Below are 24,083 nucleotides of genomic sequence, written 5' to 3' on the forward strand. Positions count from 1 at the left end.
GTTGTTTCAGTTTTTGACTGCCATAGCTGTAGAAAACGGTGTTCATTTTTAGACGTGGCTATACATGTACTGTACCTTCCACAATTGGCCCACTTGGCACCGTCTCAGGAGAGGGTGATTTATGAGACTCCTCAAGAGCATTCTGCATTTCTTGAAGTTGTAGCAGCTCATCTGTGTGGGCAGAGATGCCCTGGAAGCCTGAGGGTGGGGCTTGATGAACTGAAGACATCTGCTGTGCCATTATAACAGGCTAGGAGTAACAAGAACTACCAGTCTCAGTGCATGACAGCAACCTGTGTGATACTGGCCACACACAAGCAACTACCTGTACATCTGACCCAAAACATTTATGGCAAGTACTCTGCTTCAGCATACCCATAAGTTGCCCAATAGAGAATGGCATGAATTGCTACTATGACAATTAATGGACCTGACTTCATACAAACTGATGTAAGTAAGCTGAAACATGCAATTCCAAATTTAAAGAACAGGTACATGTGGGTGCTTTATTGTGACTTTTCACACATTGAGCGAAAACACAAAAGTAAATTTTGACGCCAGTGCTTTTTATTAAACTTTTATGACTTCTTTATGACTTCAAAGTTAAAGTCAACAGGGCAAGTTCCCCTGTAAATGCATTTCAAATGTTGACAAGATCCTAGACAGACAATATATTCTTGACAATTTTTCATATTGCAGAGTATTTCTTCTCAAATGTTTGATGCGACGACTCCCTAAAATCATGCATATTTTCTGCTTGACAATGATATTCAGCAATTTTGCCATGATGCCGAACTTGAAATGTAATATGTTTAACAGAATATTTGCACATTTACCACCAAAATAATGTACATCAAAAACATTCAAATTCACATTGGGATATCATAATTGATTCTTTTTGACACAAGTTTACCAGGTTACATGGACTAAACAAGTACCATTTGATCTGAAGGTCCAAACCAACCTTTGAAAGTTAACAAATGCCGAGAAAACCTAGCAAGCGAAATCCTGTCAAATGATATCACTTCCTCGTAACTCGAGGTCAATTTTATCAGTCCTGGCTTTTATTTAGATAGGCAACACACAACATTAACCCTACTATTGTTGATATTGCATGGGTAGCAGAAAAGGCTCCATAAATCTTCTAATAAGAAGATTTCAAGTGGTTTACATTGGGATCGGCATTATACTGTGCAGTTGGACTGTGGCTCTAGAATCATTCTGCTGATTGTGTGGAGAGGTTGACTGTGTGGGTTTGAATATGAATCTGATTAAGTGCTTTCCCTGAGGAATGCTTTTAACAAGTTTTTTATTATGGATTCAAGTCCTTCCTTTATGTTTCAGTCAGATTCTCTGTGTGCAAAGATATTAGCACTACTACAATTGCATGCAGCTATCCTTCATACAAGTGTGTGCAGTGTAAAAATACTGTGCATTTTGAGATGTCCAGAAAGCAACACACTGTGCAGTGAGGTTTTAAAAAGCACGCACACACCCACAGGCGTTACATGCTTTATACACGTACAATGTAGCTCTCTAGTTGAAGAGCAATGAAAGGCTGATTCATACTTTGACATCTTGAAACATTTGGATCAAAATTTCCTGAAGTTGAAATACGTAAATTTTTAGTGAATTTGGAACATGAAACTTTGTCAAGACTGCAAATCTGTGTTTTCATTAGCATTAACACAGAGTAAGACACCGTTTAAAGGCTACAAGGCTTTCAAAAAAGATAACAAGTAGGACAGTTACAGTAGCACTGGAACCTGCTTGGCAATAAACTATGCTTAGCAGATTTAAGGAAATATAACATTTGAGAAAATAACAGACCTCTTCTCCATCAAGTGCTGTATCACCAACCGGTTGGGGCAAGGGCTTGGCCACTTGAAGTCTGACAGGGCCCTGTGGTGCTCCCTTGAGGGCCTGCACAGCCATCTCCAATGAACAGTTGTCCAGGTTGGTATCATTGACAAAGACTAGTCTGTCCCCTGGGATCAGTCGGCCATCTTGTTCTGCTACACCCCCAGCCACCAGGCTGCGGATTACTATCACTGTCTTGGAAGGGTTTAGGGGATCCTGATGCCAGAACCAATACATACATGTACCACTAGAACCACTCGGCAAGTTCATGCATGAAATAATGTCTACCCATGAGTCCATCTCTTCTTACCAATGTGCAGGCACCTTACAAACACTGAACTATTATTTCTACAATGAAATCCTCACTCGTAAATTTTACTGGACACATTTTTTACCACTTTGGTGGTTGCCCCTCTTTTCCACACTTATTCTTATAGCAATTGTTTCCTACATGTAGAGTTGTTGGTAACTGTGAAATTTGCTTAATGACTACAAGTGATGCAATTTTTGCACGCCAAAATCCAGCTCCAAATTGTCCTCTAGGCTAGCCAAACTATCTGTATTAAAATAAATAAATTGGTCACACTCCAGAAAACCCCAGTTCATACTCAAATTTACCCTTAAAAGTTAAAAAAAACTCTAAATAATACATGGTATGACAGTAAAATCAACTGGTGAAGTGGATACATGGGTTCACTTTAACAGTGGTAAGACACATCATTGTGTGCATGGTGAGCAATACTACATCTTCCACTGTATAAACACAAAAACTAACTGGATGTGTTGCACTGTTTCCAAGTGTAACTATCTCATATGAAACTGGTATTAGAGGTTTTGTGCATATTCAAATGAAAATTGGCATATTCCACACCATTGTCATGCACAAACCAGAGTGCTCATGCAGTGTGTCTCTTCAAGGCACTGATAAGCAGGCCACACTGTGCTATCTGAAGTACATTTTGTATTTCGGCAAATTAAATCAGTCAGGTATTGTTCCATGTGAGTGTACCACGTTAGCTGAGATTCCTGACAGCCATATATCTTTGCCAAAAAACTTTAATATCTCAGTTCAAAAGTACTGGGAATGAGGGAAGTTATAATTCTAAGGTTTCTATGATGAAAAAGAAATTAAACTGGAAATATCCTTTTAGGGGTGACTGTTTAAATGAAAAACAGGCAATGTGTAATTTTGTCCCAGGGAAAAGGCTCCCTCCAGGACAATAAATGGGTGCTGGAATTAAAGGGGGGGCTTCCTGTAGTGGACTAGAAAATTATTTATCTACAGTTGATATGTGCTACCTGAAAACCCCAGGTAAACATGGGCTTGATGGGCCATATTGACTTAGGAGAAGTTTGGCTTCACTTTTTCCCAGCTCATAAGAGAAAAGTCAGCAGCTTTTTGTCATTAGTTTAAATCAGGACATACTAATCTTTACAATTTTGAAAGCTTCGAGAATAACACAGCAAAAACCAACAATTAACATCTGCAGTGCCAAGTTAAGGGGCCTTTATCTCACGGCTAAATCACATGAAACCACTGCAGGATTCAATCACAAGACACCTCCCTCACCTGATAGTCCAGAATGCTGAAGCCTAGTCCCCGATCTCCCTTGACCAGCTCCACAGTCTGTAGCTGGTCATCCCACACAGCCAGACCGCTCACAGACTCCCTGGGCAGTGGAGATATTGCAGTGTCACCACTGCCTCCACCCACACCAGGCACTGCCACCTCGGGGAATGGCACAGATTCCCGGAGACTGACCTCACTGGCTCCTACCACTTCTTCTACGACACTTGGACCATCCTGCGGTGGAACTGAGGCTAACTGGGGTACTTCACCTACTTGTGACTCAGGAAAAACGGGGTGTGGATGACGTGCACAGACAATCCGCACATGCATGGGGAGTTCTTTGAGAGTCTTGACTACGTCCACATGGTTGAGACCCAGCAACTTGTCTCCATTCACCTAAGGAATAGAGTCAGATGCGGGAAAAAGAACAAATAAATAGGTTTCCAACTTTGTGCTCTACAAGGCCAGAGCCAACAATGTTACTGCATAGTAGAGTCCCCTAACGTGGCACACTTTGATGTTAACTTGATTTTCCTCACACTGCTTTGCCAAACCTTTTTATTGAAAAACTTAAAACTTATTTGGTTATAAACTGGTACTGTTCCATGTACATGTACCTTCGTGATAAATGGTGTTGAATCTTTGTGAACAATTTCAGTGTCATGAAATTTGTTTGAAATAAAAAACCGTCAGTGTCCCAAAACGAGGCTCGAATTCAGCTGATTTTTCCCTAACGTGGCACACTTAAAAAAAATTTCAGAAAAATCCCACACAAAACATTTAAAGTTGATAAATTCTTGTAAGGAATCATTACTTTCACTCAAATACCAATCCCCAAGTTTGTCAGAGAATTCTTTTCCTATTTTGGGGGACATTTTAAAAGAAAGAATTCATTGGCACATCGGAGGGAAAACCAGCCAGCAGACACTGGCATGCTCAGTGGTCGAGTGGTTAAGACGTCTGCACTAGTAAGCAAGAGGTCGTGGGTTTGAGTCCCACCCGCGTATGCCTGTGGGTTTTTTTGACAAACCTTCGGGGGCATACACTGAGTATACGGTGTTAAAAAATATACATGTTGGGCACTGCATTTAATTTAATTAATTCATGGTACATGTAGTTTGTTCGTTTGTCTCTTACATAATAAATTTTATTACCATCACAGAGGACAAGTGCTTCTTTGTATTATTGGGCAACTTACCTGATCCAAAGGATCTACTTAGGTATCACTGTGTTGATATGGTATGGGGTCGGGCCCTATTTACCTCCAAAAGTTCATCACCACTCTGAAGCCGGCCATTCTGTCCCACAGGCCCATCAGGTAAGATGGAGCGGATGTAATGGTGGGGTCTAACCTCCTCCCCAGCTTCATCGATATCTACTGTCCCCTCCAGGCTTATACCCAGCCCACCTCCTTCTCGGAACTTGCTCAACTGTGCCACCTTGGATGGGAAAAAGCTTGAAAATAAGCCCCTCGAAAATGATCACAAACTCTTGAAACTTGGTAACTGTAAAATGGCCTTCAAAATATAAAATTTAGGTGGCTTGGATTTACATCATAGTTCATTAATCTATTCCACAACAGGCAAGGGATACTGACAACATCTCTTGTCTGTTACACAAAATGACAATTTGGAATTCAATCTATACATGTACATTCCAATATTTAAATAAGGGATGAACAAATGGACAAGGAAAAGTCTACAGACGCTTTGCTTTGCATGGTAGCCATGTTGCAGGGCAGTTCTTTTGTTCCACAGGGAAGCCTCCTTTGTGCCTATTCTGTGGAACAAGAGCTCTGGTCCGCAAGATGGCAGCCATTCAAACCTTCTACAGAGAATTGGGAATAAAATCTTAATGTTTTCATGCAATTACAACGACAGCAAATACAGATGGCACATATGTTGCAGTATAAAAAACTTTGCCAAATTCCTAAATTCTGGAAATTTTACTTCAATTATACATAAATCATTCGCTTAAAATAAGGTATGTGGCTGGAACATTTTGTGCTTAGATTCATTACAACTTGAGATTCCCATCATGCTAACCGTTCATCAACGTATAAATGCAAACTTTGCAGACATACAACAAAGCTGACTTCGGAATAAATCATATCTCTGTGGACAGACAAGATGCCAACATAGTCTTGGTGTCATTCTTTCTGTATTCACAGCTTGATGAATTACACTCACCACAATTGTGACCTCCATTCCCAGAATGCCTTGCCAGAAATCAACCAGCGAAGCCTCTACCTCCGGATCAAGCTTGCCTTCTGCAGTGAACATGCAACCAAAATTACCTTGTGTTTTCTTACTGTGTTTGTGCAGGGCAAGAACGGCAAAAAGTATGTGGTCTGAATTGGATCATGCTATAACTGTATATTGCAGATTCAGAAGCATGGGCTACAATACTTTTTATGCTGGAGTGGGTTTAAATCAATTCAATGGCACTGACACCTCAAAATAAGCAGGATGGAATACCAAGTCAATTCCTGAAGAACTCTGGGGGTAGGCCACGAGTCATATTTTCAAGGTTTGCTAGCATGGGCAAATCATGTCTATCACTGTCTCTAGAGGATTTTCAGTCACATAATTTTTGACTGTCAGCATTCAATTACATACAAATGTATGAGGCAACATGCGTACCTTAGAAATCTCTCAACATTCTTGCGTACATGACATTGCCAATAGAAATACCTAGATTCAAAACTGCACGCGCCTCCACAGACATGATACACCCTAGAAATGCCTTTGCCAGTCATGTTACATAACATGAAAACCTTTATTCTTCTATCGTTTTTGCTGACACTTGGATCTGGACTCAACTACAATGTCAGTGACAAGTGTAGATAGGACAATCCTGCACTTCACAAATGTATAGAGCCATGTACATGTACTTGTAAGTGTACTGTATGTGTGTGAGTTTCAAATTTCTAACATGAGCACACCAACAAACTTTTATCAGCATACTTTTAAACTTACCAAAAGGGCCTTTTGGAGTTTCAGCTTTCTGAGAGTCCATGAGTATTACACCAGCAGGAGGTGGATAGGCCGGTGGAGCTATGGGAGGGGCTTCTTCCTCATTATCAATGTGCTGCGGTTCAACGGGGCCCTCCGCAACTGATGCAGCAGCAATACTAGGATCTGGAAAGGGCGTTGAATGTATATCTTTCTCTTTGCTCTCAGACAGGTGGGTAAAATAATCCATATGAGATAAGTCATCACCACAGGAGGATCCTGAATGGAGTGTTGAACTCACTGTGGTAAGTAACGATCTCAATTGGGTTTCCCGTCCCCTACCTGATTCCACGTGTTCTCTTAAAACATCTGTCTGGGGTTTTTGCCCTAACGCTAAATTGAGCATTTCTTCAATTTTTTTTTTCCAGGGCACACAGCGACAACATCTCACTGATAATTGATAGAGCTGCTGTGGTTAATCAAATAGAAATGATAAAGCTGGCTTTTCCATTTTTTCGTGACCACTTTAAGCCTCTATGAACACCAGAAGTCCAGTCACGAAGAAATGAACCAGTGTCATCCTTCACTGTTTTTTCTGTCCCCCTGTCAATGGCAGTAATTTAACAGCGCTTTTGATCCTGGTAACTTTTCCCAACTGGAAGTTAAAACAACTTAACAGAATCTGAAAGCAGGGAAAACGGTTTTTCACCATGAAAAGCTTCAGAGCTCACAATAACACGCTGTTGTGGCATTTATAACTTGTGCGGTATGCTTATATCAAGCTGCCGTCAAGTGTCCAAGCATTGGCTTGAAACAGTGCATCCGATCAGTTACATGTATCTGGTGGAAATGGCATAAAACTCTTCCTGATTGAGCTGAGCTTGTGCCACATCCATAAAGATCCTACGATGATGCTGGTACATTAAGACTATGTCTAAGTCATCTTTACTAAGTTGTCCATATTCTGTCTCTTGTGATTTGAATCCAGATGACCCTGCTACGTGTATTTTGAGCATGCTCAAACTTTGGCATAACCTAACACATTGTTATTAGTTCTCACGGAGATCTCACTATGATTTACAAGATCTCACCACAATTGGCCACGCTCGTCTGATTTTTTTAGGACGTAGTAGGATCGATTGAGTGTGATGAGGGTTTAACTCTTTAAGGTTAAACTCATTCTTTTCTCGTGAACTCCCACCTGTTAAGGCAAAGCAACCTTTTTATAACTTAATCCTTTTCAAAAACCAATGCTTCATTGGGAACTTACGGTCCATGCTGACGTTTGAAATATCCAGAGAACCAGGAGGGTGCCTGGCCAGCTTGATATGAACAATACTCCCGGTGTTTCTAAGTAAGTCCACAGCTTCAATATTGGTGAAACCTTCCAGGCTCTGTCCATCCACCTGACCAAGCAATCAATAACAAACAAATCTACAGTGTACATGGAGAAAGACTTCAAAGTCAGAGGGCATGCGGCCTAGTGGTTATGGTTTGCCGCTTCCAAACTGGGGTAGGGGTTCGAATCCAGCTGGAGGCAGCAAATTATAACCTCAGGCAAGTCACTTTACCCTACCAGTATGTGCGCCTCTCTCCACCCAGGAGTAGATGGGTACCTTTGAGGACAGATATGGTTATTAAATTTAGCTGATTGTGCCTGATATGGCAGCAGGCTAATATACTCCCGAAGGAGCTGAGATGGTCTCAGGACTGTTGAGATCTTGTGAGCCCAATGTGCAGGAATAAAATATAAAAGTACATGTGTGCACCTTTGAGTTAAAGACACTGTGAGATACGGTGTGCCTTATAAATGCTTGATATTATTACCGTTATTAGTATTCTTAAGATTTGACGTTTTTTGTCTTTTATAGTAGACATAGTGAATGCACTGAGTTTCTGCAGCAAACTTAACAAACATCTCAAACTTCTTCTTGGGCAGGGATAATAATGAAAGACTGTAAGAGACTGGTATGTATTTAAAACTGTTGACGACAGGTACAAAAACACTACAACAGGACCAGAAGCAGGACCAAGAAACAACTTGAAGGCTACATCAAATAACCATATTTACAAACTTGGAATTTAAAATTGGAATCGTAATCTGTCAAAGCACTGATCCCCAAAAATCAACTTCCTAAGAGGTAAATAATCACACTGTAGACAGGGACCGCATCTTTCAATGCTTTTTGCCACTCAAATCTGAACTCAATTCCAAAAGGACTTTTTACATCTGGCCGAAACCAAACTAAATTCTAGAAATTCTGAAGTCAACATTAACCCATTGCTATCCTTTCATTATCAGAAAATTTATGATGAGATATTTCTTTACCTCAATGATTTGATCGTTGACTTGCACTTGGCCATTAAGATCAGCTGCACTTCCCTCTGCAATTTTCTTTACAAAGATTCCAGACACTTGCCCTGTTGTAGTTAATTGGATATCATAATCGCACTTTTACCGGTTTCATAATTTTTTTAACAAATGGACTGACAAGTGGACACAGGGCTACAACTGTGAGACCAAACAAATTCCCTTCCAAATGAGCCACTCAGCCTTATGGTGACAGTTACTCATTCTGCCAACATCCTTCTCCTGTTGACAAATATTTCCTTTTTGGGTGCTCCAATAAACTGCAGGTTCATTTAGAAGTAAAAAAAATGGGTGTTAAATGCATTCAACATGACTGCAATTTTGTATGAATATTGTAACTCATAAACACAACTTTTTGTGATTGCATCACGAAGAGAACACACTCACCTATAAATGGAGAAGGGGTTATTTAGTGTCGATAAAAACAGTAAAATGTAATAAGCATTACCACCAGAATTGTAGTCAAGTCAATCACAAGTCTAGTCACTATAATAGGGAATTAACAATGACAAATGACATATCTTTGAAACAATTCCTTCAAGTACATGTAGTTTGTATGATTTGTGATGGACTTGTGATGGATATGTGATTAGGGTGATACATTCAACGGCACATCTGCTCAAAATATGTACCGCTGTAAACTGAACAAAAAAAGAATGGGTATTTGGAACTTCAACTGACAGTTCCTTACTATAAGCAGCATACAAACTGCCAATACCTGTGCCAAGATCACGCACATAGCCAGCTATGGTTATTCCCAATCCTTCTGCTCCCTTTTCTAAGACAACATCAAATAGGTTCACACCATCTGGCTCATCCTGAGGAACAGAAATACACCAAGAAATTGGTTATCAAGCTTTCGTTACATCTGCCATTAGACAATCAGCAACAATTATTTTCGAGCACTCAACAGAAGAAGTAAAACATCAGCCTTAAGTCAAGCTTTTTTTGACAAGTCAAAGGATTGCTATTTTGTAAGCACTGGAATTTTTTAAACAACTGGCTTTACACTAAAAGCATTTTAATATTTCCTTGCCCAAAAGATTTAACAATGTGCAGTATTTAACCTTCCAGATGCTCTGATAGGCCTAGATGTCATCCAGCCAAAATTATCAAACTATAGACAGGTTTGAAGGAACATAAGCTTATTGATTTATTACAAGGAAGGTACATGTACATGCATGTCTATGGGACTGCAATATTGCTAACAAAAAATAACTATTCAAGACTTGCGATTTTCAGTGACACTAGGTCCCAATCTACACTTTCATAGAATGGTTGGCAAGTGTTATCTTGTTTGTGGTGCCTAGAGGCTGCCATTTCAGCATACAAACCTTAGAGTATAGTGATGGAGGTTCAGAATGCACCTCTGATGTCTGCTGCATCTGTATCATAGGTTCTGGCTGGGTGTCACTTGACTCCTGACCAGAAAATGCACCCCTGGCCACGGTCAAATGGACGTGGCTTCCAGCTTGTTTGAGCACCATGGCAACCTGGTCAGAGGTCATGCCCTGAAGGGGAGTCTCACCAATTTGGAGAATGATGTCTCCACTTTGAAGACGGCCATCCTGTGTCAATACAAGGGTATCACAATAACTACTGTACCTATAATAATTCAGGAATTTCCAATGTTTGTGCTCAAAATTACCTGTGTTTTGGGACTGATACAGGCTTCAACCTTAAGCTTCAGAGGGTCAAGGCCACTTGGCCTTGAATGCTCCCAAAAACCAAAGGGCACAAAGGCCAACTGAAAGGGCACCAAGGCCACTTTGAAATTTCTACTTATCATGCTTGTTGGTGACTTTAACAGACTTTCCTTCAATTTCAACATGGTGTTTAAACCTTCAACCTGCAATTTTGATTGTTTACGTTCACCGTGACATGCTGAGCAGTCTGCTTGAATTGTAAAAATAAAAATAAATAATACTGTTAATAAATATTTGGTGTTGTGTCTTTTTACTTTTCATGGTGCCATAAAGGCAACACTGTATTTCAAAAATCAATGTAATTATATTCACAAACAATGCAATTCAAGCAAGTCGGTCACTGGGTCACAAACATTTATCCAAAGAAGCCCACTGTCATGCCCAGCACCCGTGTGAATACCAAACAAACAGTGAGGAAAAAATAGACTGAGTCGTACTCCCATTGCCTGACCAGAGGTTCGTCAAACCAAAAAGGGGAACTTTTGGCACTGTGAACACATATTTTTATACAAAGGCCATTCCAAAGGGAATGCCCATGCCTTAGTTCACTCTGACAGCATAAACCCTAGCCAACACTGCATCTTCTGGCGGGATGGCTCACACCTCTCCCGGCTAGGCAACAAATTGTTCTGCCAGAACTTAGTCGCTGCTATAACTTTCTTCAAACACAGCCCTGAGGCCATCCTCCATCCTCACCCATTTCCAAGCCCTAGCCTTTGTATAATATACCCGGTATGCATATGTTGAAGCTGGCTCGAAAGCAATGGGGGGGGAGGACGTTGGGCAAGTTCCTTATGTCGGAACTTGTTTGACACAAGTCATGACCTGTTTTGGGCCTAAAAGCCCCAGTCGCGGGGTGGCCTCTCCCCCACGGCCCCCTCCTCCCCCCGTACCTTGGCGGGTTGGGGCGGGGGCAAACTTACTGGCAACTTGCCGCACACAGTCTCTCGGTTACTGGCCACCAGTTAAAAGTTCGGCATCTCTTGCCTGTTATCTATGTGTTACAGAATCTCGGCGTCTCTTGCCCGTTACACATGCATCACAAAATCCGGCGTTTCTAGCCCGTTACTTATGCATTATTAAATCCAGCGTCTCTTGCCCGTGAAGAAGTTCTTTTGTGATAGTGGTGCTATGTTGTTAGCACTGTGTACTGAACCTATTAATAGCTACATGTATATTGTTGCCTTTACATGTGTATGATTCAAGGTTATTCTGGGACCCCATAGCAATATCTGTAAATCTATAACTGTCACAAGAGGGCGTAAAACCTTTGTACATGTAATGAATATTCAGCATATTTCAGGACCCATCTTCCTACGTATAGTAACACGGGGAGTATGTAAATTTTTTGACTTATATGACCAAATATGGTTGACGCGGGAAAAATTTGAAAACGTGTGGAATTTCAAAATTTGCATGACATTTAGATTAATTAGCATGATCTCTGCGGGGTTAAAACCGTAGTGAAGCATTGGAGAGGCAGCAGACAGGTCTTGACATAGGGAGACTCCTGATCGGTCATCGTGCGATAGCACATTTTGAATTCGGCGATTGAGCGATAGCTCTATGAGAATTTGAGAAACAGGGATAGTTTGTGGCGATAGCCCAAATCATATATTTTCTTCATTGGAAAGCGTTAGCCTAACTTAAGTGCTTAAGAAGTGAAATCTACTTCTTGGAAAGCTAAATCCCTGGTTGAGAAGTTAGTCTACGGAAACCGATCGTTGTTTCAAGCCAGGGAGTCAGACTTTAAGACTATTCACTCGTCTTAAAACTGACTCCCTTTAGTGGAGTTTCAGTCGTAGAATCTTCCTCTTTGAGGGAGAGGCTGCCCCCGTTGCCCCGAAGAGAACCATAGTGTCGTGGGAACGGAGGACCTAGAAAGGGGGACTTGCGACCACACTGCCTTATCAAATCGGTGGAGATCCCCAGAGCGTTCAGCTGGTGGAGTGACGACATGCTATAGGACATGCATGAGTACCCATGTTGGGGTAGTAATATAATGAATTTGTAATGATGTGATTACTATATTTTTAGTTTGGGGTAAACTCTTGAAAACCAAAATCGCAAGGTCTATCAAGGATTTTGTAAAGACTGTAAATAATAATAAATTTCTTTTTACTTTTTTGATGTATTGATTACTACCAGTTCCTGAAAGTTTCTTTTTTTGTGGCTTTGTTGTCAGTGAGTGGATATAAAAGTGATCAATCTATATACTTTGGACCCGGTTTGTGACAATAACATTTTTCATTTGTTATCTCAAGTTGTGGTTGCAATAAACGCTCGGCGAGAAAGGGCTGAAGCATACCCAAACTCTGTGTTACCATGTCCTTTTAACTTCTCTGGGCCAATGCACGGTTCTTGTATATTTGTTCATTGTCCAACTGTCTCAATCAAGTAAGCAAAGTGACATGAACTCACCCGATCAGCTGTACCTCCTGGCAGAATGGTCTTAACCATGATGCCCACATCGTGAACTCCTACTATGCCAAAACCCAGCCCAGACCCATCGTTGTACAGGTCAATCTGTTCGATACTATGCTGCACTTCACCATCAGTTCCAGAGTGCACGGCCTGCTCCAACACAAGACACAAGGTATTTTTAATGTTTAAAGGCATCTTTTGCTTGTAATTACCCGTATGTTGTAAGACAAAGCAAAAAAAATAAAATGAGAAGGAAAAGAAGAGTGTTGATGGGCCTAAATTTACATCCTGTACATCATGAAAACGGCACAATACACAGAGATCACTGATGCTTAATGTACAGTACATGCACTGAGAGGTTTGCAGATTAGGATGAGTCCAATTTCAGACTAAGAAACACATTCACGTTCCTTTTTTATCTATTAAATCAAACTTCTTTAACTCTGCAGAATGGACATGTAAAACTTAGGATTTATACCATAAAGACTGGCTGCATTCACTGTCCATTTAGCCTGTTTAGTAAAAGCACTTTTTGCAGTAATCCATGAAAACTTCTTTTGCCAAAGTTTTTGGATTCCAGAAGAAAACCAATTTTATTGTGCCATTTGAAAGACTTGCTTATGCATAAAGTGTTATTTGCAAAATACTGTAAGTAGGATTTCTATAGAGTGAAACTACAAATACGTGTAGGACTGCATTCAATTCAGTTCATAGTGCATTACTGCACTGGGTGCACTACTACAAACATGGATCCACCTTTTAGGAGTTCACAAGATAAGCAAACTGAAAAGTATCCTTTAATGTAAATACCCAAATAAGCAGCACACCCAGACTGGAACACGTTCACCATGTAAGTTTGCAAAATATTCTGCTTAGCTCTGGTGTCTGATACCTATCAAGCCATACCCATGATTGTAGCTTTATATCTACATGTACATGAAGGTGTCAGTGTTTTGGGTGCAACTGATCAGTTACCTCCTCTCCGGACTGGGGTTTCTTGTTCTGATTAGCTGCTCCAATCTTGCCGTTGGCATTAACAGGTATCTGGAACACACCCCTTGCTACAACCAACTCCACTAGACCCTTGACATGTTGCAGCATCACTATGGCCTGGAGTGATCAATGGAGGACAATGATCACATATCAATTTCAGCACCTACCGGTTCTGCAGTCACCTGCCCTCACACAAACAGATTTCTTAATAAAAAGGTACCCTGGTCAAATGTTTTTCCCAACTTTGGATCTACAGCATACAATCAAGATTATCTCTGTTTTTTCACCCATTTTTAACACTACATGTACATTGTACAACTGGTACAAACTGTAAAGACATTTTTGTTCTAGCATTGTTGACGTGTTGTTGCAGGGCAAAAACTGCTTATGCGAACAGAAAAATTAAATCACCATGTATAAAATGTCATAAAACATACTGACTAAAGTCTTCGGCCTACATGTACATACATATACATGTACATACATATACATGTACATGTACACATATATACATGTACATGTATGCATGTTACATTTGAAATTGAAGTTAGCAAGGTTAGGTCAGGCATACAGTACCACTGGATGCACTTAATGGTCATGCGACTGAGATAACTGCAAACATACCGATATTTAGAAACATACCTATATTTTAATAGGGGTTCAAATTCCACCTAAAAATTGTGATATATACATGTACATGCATGTACACACAGTCTATATGAAATACAGGAAGTACATGTACATGTACTTGTACATGTACTCCATACATGTATGTATATGTACCTAGGCCAAATCCTGTACCACCATCAATACTTAAAACAAAATGCTGGAATTGATTGTCATCTTTGTCAGTTTTTAGGCAGTAAGCAGGGTGTGGCAAGCTCAATGGTCATACGGTTAAAGATGTGTACATGTAGAAGCAGGAGATCATTAATTAAGTTTGAGGCACTAAAAGCGCATGCACATTTAAGGATGTGCCTTTACGTTTTTTCTTCTTGTGCTTGTGTGAAGAACAACACGTACAGTGTACATGTGCATACATGTACAAGTTAGTATACAGAATGTCTAAACACCACCAACAGACAAACTTTTTAATCTAGCACATTGCTATAACTTCATCCTGAGGTACTGTAAAAAGGCAACAATCAGTCTTCATGATTTTCAATAGGGGTAATGATGAGTCATATTTCCAGCATGACACAGAACAGACAACTTGAGGCACATGATCATTAGATACAAATGATATCAAGAAACTACTACAATACATGTATAGAGGGATCCCAATACAACGCTTTTAGCGTCGATCTGCGCACTTCCGCGTTTGAAAACGAGGCTGTATGTGTCAGTTTCAATTCTTAATTCGATCAGACGATTGAAAGTAAGGAGTCAAGACACAAAATACATAAAGGTATGTTAAATTCAGACTTTTCAGGCTGCAAAGTTTTATGGAGGAGTTTTTCAGGATGACTCGACACGTGAAATCAAAAGAAAAAATAAGGACAATTGACCGCGCACTAACGTACCTGCGATGGTCGTGTATTTTGTGCAGTGGGCGTGGTTTAAACTGAAGTGGCGTCCTACTTACGAACCGGATACTCCATGTACTGTGTGGACTCCGCGGCTGCGCGCGACGAAGTTCAACACAGAGAACTTCAGTTTCGATACGGATATGCGCAGACGGCGCTAATATGAAATCCCTCTATTCAGTCAAACCATCATTGGCCAGTTGTTTTGTGTGCTACTCATAGCTACTGTGTACATGTACCAGTTGTACGAGGATTCCAGATTTGGTTTATTACCTTGTCATGACAACGTTCAAAGAACCTTGATGACGGTATCCTGCTAAATGTACAAGTATCCATAATTTGTCTGATTCAGATGAAGAAAATTATGTAGTTTGCAATTATTTTACACCACAGACATTCTGATGTAATAACAATGAATGATACCTGTTGATGTGAGACACTGGCATCCAGTAGATGTCCATTGATGGCAAGGATCTGATCACTCTCTTGAAGTTCCCCATTACTGTCATGCACACAAACAACTGAATTTTGAACAAAATCTCACCCTCCCAAATGCATGTACACATGCTACATGTAGTACATTATTCTGTGTACCATTACAATATGTAAGTAATTACCCTACATGTACCCGTATACATGGTGTAAAAGGAACTCCGTCCCATTAAATAAAAAACCCATGCACTGAACATTTACATACACGTACAATCAAATGCTACAGATCAGGGTTTCCCCATGGGTGTTTGAGGTGGTCGAACAAATTTGGCCAAAATTCTAGAGCCTCAAACGAAGGCAAGTATGTTCAAACAGGCCTCAAATAAATTCTATATAGTCTAACAGTACATTTAATCCAAAGTTCCTCTCTAAAATAAATCAATCTTATATTCTGCGTCCCTGTTTCCTAATCTGAATGATTTGAAAGTGCTTTGTTTTCAATATATCTCAGTTATTTTGCTTGTTCCTTCCATCACTACAATCAGTGAAGTGGGCGGCCTCACAGCTGAATAGGCAGGGGAAACCCTGCTGCAGGTATGTACAATTTATGTATTCTATTATCATATGGGACACAGACGCACTACATTATTCCGTGTTCCATGAGCGAAAGCATGATAATGAATTTATCTTCAAACAAACTTAACGTGCAGTAAAATATGTTATCAGGGCCTTATGCACGCAAACTCACCACCTTTGAATTTAAAGTAAATTTTGCAGCTGCGCATTTTGCTTTTAAGCGTAATGTGTCAAGTTTAATAGAACAGCTCATTACATGCGGTTTGATATGAACCGTGCAAACCGTCACACTACTTGTTGTCATGGATTGACCAATCAGCATTGAGAATTCAAGTTTGCCTGAAGATAATAGAAATTATCAATATAATATTTTTTTCTCCAAGTGGAAGTGCTGTAAGTGAATGTATAAGAAATGGCATATTGTTTCCGCCATGGTGAGGGAAAAGGCTCAAGGGCTATGACTATTGAAGATGAATAGGCTACACGTAGATGCATGGTTGCAGTGAACCCCAAGCATTTCTACAAAAAATGTTGACATGTAGCTAAAAATGCTGAGAAATTTTAAGAGAAATTTTCAAAATGGTATTTTGTTTCCGTAATGAACAGCCACGGGTTTAAAGTCGTACGTGAGTGTCAATATACAAACATAACATTGTAGGACAGAAGAAAACCAAAGAGTATAGGAAGACATGCAAAAACAGTAAGCGCATGTACATTTACAATGTACATTTAAGTACGTGTATACCCACAAATTATCATAATTAACATTGAACTACATATTTGAACTACATGTAGACTGGGTAGATTTACTATACCACTTGGTGTGGGAGGAAATCCTGTCTGGAAGAACTTTTTCAGACTGCTTTAATTTAATTCTGCCTATTTTCAAATAACGCTGCGGCTTTTAGCTATTCCTACCTAGACCTGGCATTTACAAAGAGATTTTCCAGTCTGACTCACTCTGCTGCCACCCCATTGGGTTGAACCTGTTGAACAAAGATACCCAGCTCTCCATGATTCTCACTCTTCAGCCCAACCACACTGAATCCTAGGCCTCCCTTCTCTGGCTTCATAAGCTTGATGGTCCGGACCTCCCTACCCATGGCCAGCTCAGCAATGGACTCCAGCAATGTGTCCACTTCATCAGCCTCGGACTGAGAGGCAGGAGGTGGGGCACTCTGCTCTGCTGTTGCTGACTGGACAGTGATGGCTTCATCTTCCAAGTCGATCTGGTTCTCATAGGCATACGGGTGGGCTGGTTGGACAGCAGTGGAAGATTCCAGTTCAGGTTTGGACAGTTCTTGTAACACGAGCTCCCCACTAGGGGTGAAATCAAACTCACCAACAGGCTGTCCTGGGGGAGTGGACTCTACATGGTCTCGTAGCTGGCGCACAGACTGCTGGAGGGTCAAGAGCTGAGTGAAGAGGGGACTCTCCATCATGGTTATCATGTCACTCAGCTCCTGGTCTAGCTCCATGTCTCCCGTCCGCTGGAGCTCATTCTGCATGCTGTGCAGCAACTCTACTGCATGTTTGGTATCTGACCAAGGAAAAAAAGAAGATAATTAGTTTTAAATTAGAAGAGTCCGTATCACACAAAGATTTGTAAAACCAAATCCCTGGCTAAGTTACAAGCAGGTAACAAAAATGTAAAACACACTAATTTTGTCTGTTTGAAAAACAAATTTTTTTGTACCAGAACTAAATGAAGTATGCACATGGATGTACATGTACGTATACGTGTATCACTATGTGTATGTACAGTATATGGCACAATTAATACATCTTGAAAATAGTTCGCGATACCCGCTGCTTCATTTGACTCGGACCGGCCAGCCGACCCCGGCAAGCTCGGTGGTCGAGTGGTTAAGACATCTGCACTAGTAAGCAGGAGGTTGTGGGTTCGAGTCCCACCCGAGTAAGCTTGTGAGGTTTTTTGCTTAAGCTCTCGGACAAGCACTGAGCATACAGTGCTTATTAATATACGTTGGGTAAGGGCAAAACCTGTTATATATAATTGGCAGAATTAATGTACCAAATCACATTTATACTGCATACATGTACCGGTATTTGTAGGTGCGTAGTGTCTAGTGATGAGGCATCCATCTATTCCTCTTTCCTCCAGTTCTTCTTTTACATGCAAGTATTTTCCCAATCCCATCCTAACAACACCACTTGGAACAATGAATTTTGCATGTTTGAGTTCAATGAGTCTACACTAATGTTTAAAACTATGGGGGACTCTCAGGTGGTACATGGAAGTGTCACTTGCATCCAGTACATTTCACCTGCAGTTTTGTGCTACACGATTCATTCACAAGGAAATGAAACTTGCGAGAATATTGCTAAAATTACTGCAATTAATCAAATTTCAAAATTTAAAAGTGTAACATGTACAATGTGAATAGCACCACAAATACATGTACTTAGGAAAAGATACCGCTAAGTACATGTAATGTAATAGTGGCTGTGGATACTTGGCCGTTGCCAGCAAAAGTTCAAAATGATATTCTGCCGGTAGCCTTGTTCTAATTGGCCCATACATGTACATGGCATGCAACTTGGACTTTGACATAAAATGAGAAAATTCCAATCTTTACCAGACTTTGTACAGTGTTTTTTAATTTTCAAAGGTGTGAGTGAGCAGTGAACAACAAGGAAATCAGATTATCCAAAGAATACGTTGCATGCCAGATTTATGACATCACCATTGCCATCAATACCCATCGCCCTAGTGAAGCTCTCCATCACTAAGTCACTGGCATTGTTGCCCAACTCTGTGTATTCTCACATTAATTATAAAACTTGGCAGTAGAGTCCCCCCAAAAGTTTTTATCACAAGAATTAATTAGGCTGATGTGACATGGAATTGGGCGGTTTCTGAAATGACAAGTTTTGAATGGTACAGAGTATCATGGAGATACATGTACATTTCAGAGTTACAGGCATTCCTACCATGGCTAGCCAATCTAGATGGGGGAATATACATGATGTTAAAACTAAACTTAGATTTTTAAATAGGCGACTCAAAGTTAAACTAATTAAAATTCCACAGACATACCAAACATTTCACTGTTACGCTGTATAATGTGAAAAAAGAACTATTCAACACCGCATTTTTTAAAGGTCATACATGCACATGTACTGTACACATGTACTGTACACATGTACTGTACACATGTACTGTACACATGTACTGTACACATGTACTGTACACATGTACTGTACACATGTACTGTACACATGTACTGTACACATGTACTGTACATGTACATGTACACTGTACATGTACCCTTACGTGACACAGCCCCCAACAGGGCATGCTTTGATTTTTGTCACCTCTGGTGCCTTGCTAGATCAATATTTGTACCTCAAATTTCACAATATTTGAAACTTCACCAAGCTCTCAATATTCCTGTTATAAATTTCAAGTTTATGTACATGTACGCGCCACAAGGTTTCAAAGAACATACATGTAATTTAGTTTTGCTTGATTTTCCAATTTTTTTAAGTGCACATTTAACTCCTTTAACCCTAACAGCCCTGAATACTACAAAGTACTACTTGGTAGTAAAATGTAGCATACAGCACTGTCGCTTATGAGCACATGACCTTTTTGTTCTTTGAAGCCATAAAACACAAATAGATAAGACAGTGTACCATACAATAGTCTGGCACTATGAAGGCATGATTTTATTGTTCTCTGTACCAGTAACAATGGAGGGTGCCCTAGCCACAAGTACTCATTTGTAGCACTAGGTCCTTCAGGCTCAGACTGCTACTAGTATTTTGCAGTACTGAGTACTGTAAGCCAAACAATATACGTGGCTGTTGGGGTTAAAATGCCCCCAAATATAAGAAAATAATTTTCTTACAATTTTGTAATTGGACATGAGAATAAAGGAACATGTAATAGGAGATTGGTAACGATTTCTAGAATTATGAAGGTATTCTAAGTATGAAGTATTAAGGTATCAGCACCAAAGTTAACAAAATGAATTCCAAGTTTTCCACTTTTTAACACAGGCATTGTAAGTACCGGTACATCTTGATGAACATTAAGTACATGTGAAGTGTTTGTGGTACATGTACAAATGTACCTTTATTAGTTGAAGGAAAAAATAGTTCAACATGAAAAAAAGCCTTTGCACTTTGAAAAAGTCCAGACTTGAACTTTGGATTTCATACAGTAAATACATATGAACTTACAGAAGCCTCCCATAAAATAAACAGACATGACAGATGTTGACATGACAGATGTTGACATGGAGTTCATCAATCCAAACAGCACAGACCCCTTGTTTTGATTAGAAAGGGTGGAATTATTTTTTTTTTGATTGCTAAGATTGCAGAGTCCATTGCTAAACTTTCTTCAGGAATGCTATACACGTACATGTACATACTACTTACATGTACACACCCACAATGCAAGAATGTCTTATAACATTTACAATAAATGATTCAAAATCCTCACCAGAATCCAAGAAATGTGTGCAAACCTGCCAAAAGTTTATCTACATGTAAGCACACATACTTATAATTACAGTAAAAACTACATGTAGATGTAAATTTTGGCATTTTACAGGAAAGACCAGATTTTTTTTTGTCTGTATTAAGTGACCTAACTTTCACACAGATTTCTCTGGATAAGGTAAACTACACCTACACCAAGCCCCTGGGTGCTCAGGACTCTACAATCCATACACCTACACCAAGCCCCTGGGTGCTCAGGACTCTACAATCCATACACCTACACCAAGCCCCTGGGTGCTCAGGACTCTACAATCCATCAGAATTACTGCTAAAGCTAATCTGATTAGACAAACATGTAGAGTTAATCCAAGTGTAAAACTGAGGGTGTGAGGATTAAACATCAAACTGTTCATGAGTACCTACTGGTACACACAACAAGTTATACATGTACATAGATATAGCAGTACACTGTGCATGTACTGGTAAGCCTGTACATGCACACCGTAAATTGTGCAAAAAAAGACCTTAAGTCAAAAATTGTATTGACAACTAGTCCTGTCACTCCTGTTTTGTTTACAGATAAACATGTTATATATATACACCTTGTCCTTGTCAAAACTTGCATGCATGCATTACATGTACACATACATGTACATGTATGTGAGATGTACATTTAACTTTATGAAGATTATTAGAAAAGTCTTGCATACATGTACATTACAACACGTATGTTCATGCTACAACAAAACCAAAATTGAAGAACACCTTCAAATACACTGGTACATACATGTATACGTACATGTATGGTACATCTACGTACATGTATGGTACATCTACGTACATGTATGGTACATCTACGTACATGTATGGTACATCTACGTACATGTATGGTACATCTACGTACATGTATGGTACATCTACGTACATGTATGGTACATCTACGTACATGTATGGTACATCTACGTACATGTATGGTACATCTACGTACATGTATGGTACATCTACGTACTTGTATGGTACATCTACGTACATGTATGGTACATCTACGTACATGTATGGTACATCTACGTACATGTATGGTACATCTACGTACATGTATGGTACATCTAGATACATGTATGGTACATCTACGTACATGTATGGTACATCTAGGTGCATGTATGGTACATCTACGTACATGTATGGTACATCTAGGTACATGTATGGTACATCTACGTACATGTATGGTACGTCTAGGTACATGTATGGTACATCTACGTACATGTATGGTACATCTACGTACATGTATGGTACATCTACGTACATGTATGGTACATCTAGGTACGTGTATGGTACATCTACGTACATGTATGGTACATCTACGTACATGTATGGTACATCTAGGTACGTGCATGGTACATCTAGGTACATGTATGGTACATCTACGTACATGTACATGTATGGTACATCTACGTACATGTATGGTACATCTACGTGCATGTATGATACATGTATCAATCCATAAGCAAATACAATGGAAAATGAAACTAATACTGGTACATGTATACTGACACAACAACCAAAATTCATCTTTTAAATTAAAGGATGAAATGTTTCAATCCTACCTGCAACAAGTGCCATGGTGGTCTGACACAGCTTACGAAAATACCAAATTATTAATTTATCCCTCAAGGATCATCACTGGTTGATACCGTAGTTTGCTCGTGAATGCAGTCAGGTCAAGTATCTGTATTGGATAGGAAAAAACAAAGACTAAAGTTATTTATGAAAGTCAACTTTAAAAAAAAATCCATGGAACCCATTCAGTTGAAGCCAGGTCACACCCTTGCTGACCACTAACCAGATCTGTGAGTGTGACACGTAGCGGTGTATGATGTACATGTATGACAGTTACTCCTTGAGGTGCTAATTTTCATGATTTGTCTGTGAACATCTATGTATTTGTGCCAAGCATAATTAGGAGATAGATGTACAGGTACAATACATGCACGCATGCATTATCAACAAACACCGCCCACTTGGTTATTGTCATTCAAGAACACTTCTGCACTCTCTCCTTATTGGTCGAGAGGAAATGACATCATGGTACCAACACATGTAAGTAAATATTTGAAGTTAACAGATCATCTGAAAGTAATCGTGATTGCACACACCCCCAGCTACATGTATCAGTTTGACATTTAGCGGTTGAAAAAATTCTAGCAGTGGCTCAGACACCGGTAATGTGTTGTCCTAAGCATACAAGATTACAATGTAAGAGGCCCTCCACAGAATTTATACCAAAAGAGACAGTGCACTTTCAATTAAAACCAATCCTGAATGTTTCAAAAGATTTATATACATGTATGTACACTGATGAACAATACGCTGCACTGTAATTGTCCTAAAAATGTGTTTGTATATAGCCACATGAAACTACAGTACATTGTACCTAAGTTATCCCACAGTTGACTGTTGAATTAAACCCTCTTATCAAGGATAAATCGTAAAATTAACATACACAAACAAGTACGTGTAGTGTACATATGCGTACCTGTTTTAACAAAAAGTGCATGTTTCAAGTACGTATGTACACAAACCCTGATGAGTTACATTCAACATGTTCAATGACAAAAAGTCACTGAATGACACTTTGGAAAGTGACTAAAACACTAGCCTCGGAATAGGCCATGCCTGAGCATTGTCATCAAAATTATTTTTAACTCTAAAAAGCTTTGCAAAAAAGTGCAGAAATGTGTGCATGCAAAAAATGAAGATAAGTAGAGCATAGTGAATAAATAACCTGCTTATCAGTGCATGTAATACTTAATATCCTCTTCTCTGTACGCGTACATGTAAGACGCAAATACTCAGGATGCTGACTCAATCCCAACAGGACTAATGAGATTAGAAAAGGATCACTTGATCATGTGAAGTACATGTACGGTACTAGTATGTACATGTACATGTTGGTTGGCAAAAAGGACCACTACATGTACATATGCATTGTTGTAGACTAAGCAGCACTTGTACTGATGGGTTAGGATCAGGAGGCCGAGGGTTGGCAAGGGAATTCAACGCATGTGATGCCAGATGGTCAGCACCATCACCAGCTTTAGGGGGCACATCATCACAAGAACAATGCTCATGGTTTTTGCCAATGGGAGGAGATCCATTGCCTGCCCTGAGGGTCCCAGCCCTCTCCCTTGCCATCAGGCC

General features: G+C 39.8%; 1 protein-coding gene across 7 annotated transcripts in view; it reads right to left on the reverse strand.

Moving 5' to 3' along the window:
* Window positions 1-24,083, reverse strand: part of LOC110980182 (multiple PDZ domain protein-like) — a 77,169-nt gene that overhangs the window by 50,951 nt on the left and 2,135 nt on the right. For all 7 annotated transcript variants that reach the window (XM_022236592.2, XM_022236595.2, XM_022236589.2 and 4 more), the window contains 15 exons: window positions 22,490-22,611; window positions 17,373-17,952; window positions 15,828-15,906; window positions 13,861-13,995; window positions 12,883-13,035; window positions 10,090-10,323; window positions 9,474-9,573; window positions 8,714-8,805; window positions 7,655-7,790; window positions 6,409-6,570; window positions 5,620-5,699; window positions 4,693-4,869; window positions 3,431-3,826; window positions 1,831-2,076; window positions 76-250 (listed from right to left, as the gene is read on the reverse strand). In XM_022236592.2, the coding sequence (XP_022092284.2) occupies window positions 76-250; window positions 1,831-2,076; window positions 3,431-3,826; window positions 4,693-4,869; window positions 5,620-5,699; window positions 6,409-6,570; window positions 7,655-7,790; window positions 8,714-8,805; window positions 9,474-9,573; window positions 10,090-10,323; window positions 12,883-13,035; window positions 13,861-13,995; window positions 15,828-15,906; window positions 17,373-17,952; window positions 22,490-22,505 (2,761 nt within the window). In that variant the 5' untranslated portion in view covers window positions 22,506-22,611. The remainder of the gene's footprint in view (window positions 1-75; window positions 251-1,830; window positions 2,077-3,430; window positions 3,827-4,692; window positions 4,870-5,619; window positions 5,700-6,408; window positions 6,571-7,654; window positions 7,791-8,713; window positions 8,806-9,473; window positions 9,574-10,089; window positions 10,324-12,882; window positions 13,036-13,860; window positions 13,996-15,827; window positions 15,907-17,372; window positions 17,953-22,489; window positions 22,612-24,083) is intronic.

Source organism: Acanthaster planci, linkage group LG12 (assembly GCF_054643075.1).
Source record: "Acanthaster planci isolate LZ-2023a linkage group LG12, COTS_SCS, whole genome shotgun sequence".
Taxonomy (NCBI): domain Eukaryota; kingdom Metazoa; phylum Echinodermata; class Asteroidea; order Valvatida; family Acanthasteridae; genus Acanthaster; species Acanthaster planci.